A 4,990-nucleotide genomic window follows, 5' to 3' on the forward strand; every position below is an offset into this window, starting at 1 on the left:
ACACCCCACGAGCAATACAGTACCACACCCCACGAGCAATACAGTACAAGTACCACACCCCACGAGCAATACAGTACAATTACCCCACGAGCAATACAGTACAAGTACCCCACGAGCAATACAGTACAAGTACCCCACGAGCAATACAGTTTAGATCTGTACATGTTTACAATGTTTACTGAGGTAATAAATCAAGAGAGAAGTAGTCATTTTCTCATAGACTTCTATACAACCAGAGGAGTCGCCCCCTGGTGGACAGCAGAGAGAATACTTTCTCTCGTACTTTGCACACAGTTGATTCCACTGAACACAACTTGACTTCATGTGTCGTTGACGTCCTGCTCTCATTGTTGACATTCTGACAACTCTCCTTTTTTAACAAGCCTACATAGCTGCAGAACATTCAAGCTGAAACGGTTTGTGAAAAGCATGAAGAGTATAATATGTAGAGACTAGATATTATAGAGAGAGCGCAGGGCAAACAGGATGCATCTGGAGTGCCACAGTAAAATATGAATATAAATGATAGATTTAAATGATAGATTTGATACGTTTAATGCATTTAAAATTGAAGCCACAGCACAATAACAACAATCTGCCTCTTTGTGCCGTCAGAGTCGGACGAGAAGTTCATCGTCCTGATCTTCGAGAACGGCCTGGTGATGAAGGAGCAGGCCATCCTGGAGGACATCCTGGGCGAGATCGGCCGGACCAACAACCTCAGCAACTTCCCCGCAAAGCTGCCCTTTGAGGAGGCCAACATCCGCCTGGTGAACTTCAACAAGGCCTTGAAACAGAAGGAGGAGAAGGTGAGGCTCTCTTAATCTGACTATTCCATCGTTTTGTCTTTGTTCCCCGACATATTCAGTTTCTAAAGTGATAAAACTAGAAGCTCATATTTTAAAAACCAGCTTCCAGAGAGAGCCGGCTGCCAACTGGAGAGGGTATGTTAAGGATGAGCCACACCGGCACAGGTGAGGCTCATCCTGCTGACGAGCCTCCAGTCAGCACCTAACAGAAGGAAGCACAACCGGGCAGCTGGTGTATGATGGGAGGAGGGCCGTCACACATCTTCACATATTAAACTGTGGCGTTTGGTCCAATCCATTTGTATTCTTCCACAAAATCTGCAGGAATTTAAAACAAAACAAAAACAATCTTTGGAATCTTTACAGGCGGATATGAGCGAGGAGGTTGTTTATTTCCGTCTCTCTGCAGGAGAAGCCGACACAAAGTCCTCACAGAGTCTCACAGGGATCCCCGGGTACTAAGGCGACGCAGGCCCCCCCGGCGAGCCCGGTCACCGTGCACGCACGCACACGGATGGCGACCCGCCAACACACCGGAGGATACTTTGAGGAAGAGGACGAGGACATGACCGACCTCCAGCCCACCTTCTCCGGACCCATCGTCAAGTGAGCAGCTCTCTCTGGTTACTTCCTCCTGTACTCGGCGGAGTTTTTTTTTGAGTAAAAATGACTTTCGGTACGAAAAATATTGCGGTTGAATGTGTAGTTTTGTTCCCTGTTAATGCAGCTGCTGCCTCTCTGTGTGTGCAAACAGTGAAAATGTTTTTTAAAAGACTAAACGCCAACAAATATGAACTGAAGCAGAATATTTTGTGAGATATACTTTCTGTTTTCTGTTACATTTAGACTTTAATCAATGCTCTGCATTCACCACTGGAATCCAATCCATAGTATAATGCTAATAATATTAGTGTAGCTTGATCTTTATCTGACAAATGCGTGTTTCAAACACAATGAATGCTGATTGTGATGTTCTGAGTGAAGCTTTGAACAGTACAGCCCCGGTTGTCCTCTGGGGATCAATGGTTCCTCATCCATCGGTGGATGCATCGGGGCATCGATACCCAGCCTCCTCCGCTGGACTTCAGCGGTGTGACGGTGTGTTTGGTGATGTTTCTCTTCCAGGTTAATGGTCTATCCTCCTCCTCCGGCCAAAGGAGGCATGTCGGTCACTAACGAAGACCTCCACTGCCTTAACGACGGAGAGTTCCTCAACGACGTCATCATAGACTTTTATTTAAAGTGAGTATTAAAACGACGATGTCCCACAGTATAAAATACCAAATATGTGTTTATGAAGCTTGATTTGTCCTCTGCTGTTCGTCTGCGTTAGATATTTAGTTCTGGAGAAGTTGAAAAAGGACGACGCACAAAGGATCCACGTGTTCAGCTCGTTCTTCTACAAGAGACTGAACCAGAGAGAGCGGAGGAACGCGCCCGACACCACCAACCTGCCGTGAGGCTCCATCACGTTCACACGTCATCACGTTCCTGCTGCTGGACGCTCAAACTCAAACTTGTGCTTTTTGATCTTTTTCCAGAATCCAGAAAAGGAAACACAACCGGGTGAAGACGTGGACTCGTCACGTAGATCTCTTCCAGAAGGACTTCATCTTTGTTCCCATCAATGAGTCGTGAGTCTTCTCTATAACTTAAGCTTTTACATATACATATATAATATATACATATATAATATATATAATAACTGAATGTCTTGTGTTGTCAGAGCTCACTGGTACCTCGCCGTCATCTGCTTCCCGGGTCTCAGGGGTCCGGTCTACGAGCAGAACCCGCTCCACCACGGCACCCCCCCGTCAGAGGAGAATCTCCCGGAGCACTGCCGTCCTCTGTCCCCGGACGGAGACGGGCTGGACGGCTCCCAGGAGGACCCGTCCCCCGGCGTCCCTGAGGCGTCCACGGACAGTCAGACCGAGGCAGAACCCTCCACGAGGGAGAACGCGGCCTTCACAGACGGAGGACCGGAGGCTTCCAGGACCACGACGGTGACTGGCAACAACCAGGCTGAGCCGGAGCAGCAATACACAAGTGAACATTTCTACCTTTATTAACAGGCCGAGTGTTTCAATTAAATGCATTTTATTCACTCAAAGTTATCGTCCGTCTGAGAATCCATTAATACAGAAAATACACCTGTTCTCCTAAAGTGTTACGACCTCACTCTACCATGAACAAGTTCTTTAATCTGGTTCCAAATGCACCACATTAAAACATGTTTCCTTCAGGTGAGCTGCAGAGAATCAGCGTTTGCTACAGTTCAACCAAAGGAGACGACGACGCCTTCTCCGACGACCAGAGCTCCTGTCAGGTACTCGTCCTCACTTCCTGTCGGTCTCCTCTGAATGTAGTCTTTTAGGACTGTAGTTCTCATGAGTTCCCGTCTGTGTCTCCAGGACGAGTGCAGTGAGGACGGGACGCTGGCTGAAGACACGCTCGGATCGGACGCCTCCGCTCTGGCCGCCAAACTGAACCTCTGCAAACAGTAAGTTGGTGCACTTCTGTCTTTTCACCAGCAGGTGGCAGCACCGCTCACAGCAGAGGAGAGGAGAGGGAGAGAGACGTTTGTTGACCCTTGTTTCTCTTCTTCAGGCCTTGTATCCTCATCATGGATTCCCTGCGAGGTCCGGCCAGGTCGACAGTGGTGAAAACCCTCAGAGAGTGAGCAGATTTTATTTAATGATTTTATTTTAGTGATTGTCGTCGGTATAATATTCTATGCATTAATCCAAAACCAGCCGGTGGGATGGAAATCATGTTTTCTTTAAACAATTGCCAAAACTACGTTTATCACAGCCAGAAGTTGCAAAAATGGTCACGATCATCATTATATCATCTTTCCCACAGTCCTTGAACACATCACGTGTGACAAACGCTTCCGTCAGAAAAACGTCCGAAACAAAGCCTAATCTATTAGTGATTATCTCTTCTCAGATTTATTCATTTGAATACGTTTCATAAGCCTGAAGTGATAAAAGTATTCAGTCTTTATATAAAAGACTGAGCTCATGGAGGCAGTTAAGGTACCCGAGCTACTTCTCCTCAAAGTCATCAATCGCAGAAATATGAGCGCACAGACACCATGAAGTTCATTTAGATTCAGTGTGACTTACACTTCCTGATGACGTCATTACATCTCAACCATAAATCCACAAAAGTAAACATTAAAACTGCAGAATGTATCTGAGAATCTGCCCGTTTTTAAGTTCTCTCCGGTATCAGAGTAATCCGGTGATAAGACGGCAAACACCAGCTCATAATACATAATTCTGTGTATTTCTAATGTTGCCACTTGTGAACAAATAAAAGCTAAAAACAGGAGCTGGAGCCAACAGCAGAACATCATACTTCCTGTTTACATCATTATGGGAACTGTAGTTCCAGAACATAGAATAATAATCATGGTTTTAATATTAACATCTTTCCAGCATGACTGAGACTGTTTTCTGAAGCTTCCTGTTGATTGTTATCGAGTGTTTGTCCCCGGTGGTGACCGAGTGTGCGCTTGTTTTAGGTACCTGGAGGTGGAGTGGGAGGTGCGTAAAGAGAGCCAGAGGAGCTTCGGTAAAGACCAGATGAAGGGTTCGAGTCCCCGAGTGCCTCAGCAGGACAACTTCAGCGACTGTGGAGTCTACGTCCTGCAGTACGTGGAGAGCTTCTTCGAGGTGAGACGAGCGACTCAGCACAGTTTAATCACATTTTACTTTCATTACGACTTCATTCTGCTCCTTGAGTTTCTGGTTTTTGTTTTCCGGTTCGGTTAACTTCTTTTGTAATTAAGTTCTTATTGTTCATGTTTTTATTTTAAATATATTTGAGCCAAAGAATATTATACAGACGGAATGATGCTCAACTATGAAATAATAATTATGTCTCAGACATAAAACTGATGATATATAAGATGTAGGATTGTTTTTGAGATTGGTACAAACAATAAGCAAATTAATAAGTAAAAATATAAACTGAGAAAGTAAAATAAATGTGTGTATAGTAAATAAAAGAGCCATAAAATGAATCTAATAATTAGAACATGACTCCGATGTGAGAACATTGGTTCCTCTCGTATCTTCCTTTTCTTCATTGACGTGTTTTTAATGGAGCTCTAAAGATCAGAGAAAGAACATCTATCCTGCTCCGGCACACACACAGATACACACAGGTGTGTG

General features: G+C 45.0%; 1 protein-coding gene across 3 annotated transcripts in view; it reads left to right on the forward strand.

Moving 5' to 3' along the window:
* senp6a (SUMO specific peptidase 6a) overlaps positions 1–4,953 on the forward strand; it is an 18,410-nt gene extending 13,457 nt beyond the window's left edge. For all 3 annotated transcript variants that reach the window (XM_031866154.1, XM_031866155.1, XM_031866156.1), the window contains 10 exons: positions 616–809; positions 1,219–1,415; positions 1,935–2,051; positions 2,143–2,265; positions 2,351–2,443; positions 2,536–2,855; positions 3,053–3,135; positions 3,221–3,309; positions 3,417–3,485; positions 4,339–4,953. In XM_031866154.1, coding sequence (XP_031722014.1) covers positions 616–809; positions 1,219–1,415; positions 1,935–2,051; positions 2,143–2,265; positions 2,351–2,443; positions 2,536–2,855; positions 3,053–3,135; positions 3,221–3,309; positions 3,417–3,485; positions 4,339–4,588 — 1,535 coding nt within the window. In that variant the 3' untranslated portion in view covers positions 4,589–4,953. The remainder of the gene's footprint in view (positions 1–615; positions 810–1,218; positions 1,416–1,934; positions 2,052–2,142; positions 2,266–2,350; positions 2,444–2,535; positions 2,856–3,052; positions 3,136–3,220; positions 3,310–3,416; positions 3,486–4,338) is intronic.
* The last annotated feature ends 37 nt before the right edge of the window (positions 4,954–4,990 follow it).

This window comes from Anarrhichthys ocellatus, unplaced genomic scaffold (assembly GCF_004355925.1).
Source record: "Anarrhichthys ocellatus isolate YVR2014 unplaced genomic scaffold, GSC_Weel_1.0 scaffold34, whole genome shotgun sequence".
Lineage (NCBI taxonomy): Eukaryota > Metazoa > Chordata > Actinopteri > Perciformes > Anarhichadidae > Anarrhichthys > Anarrhichthys ocellatus.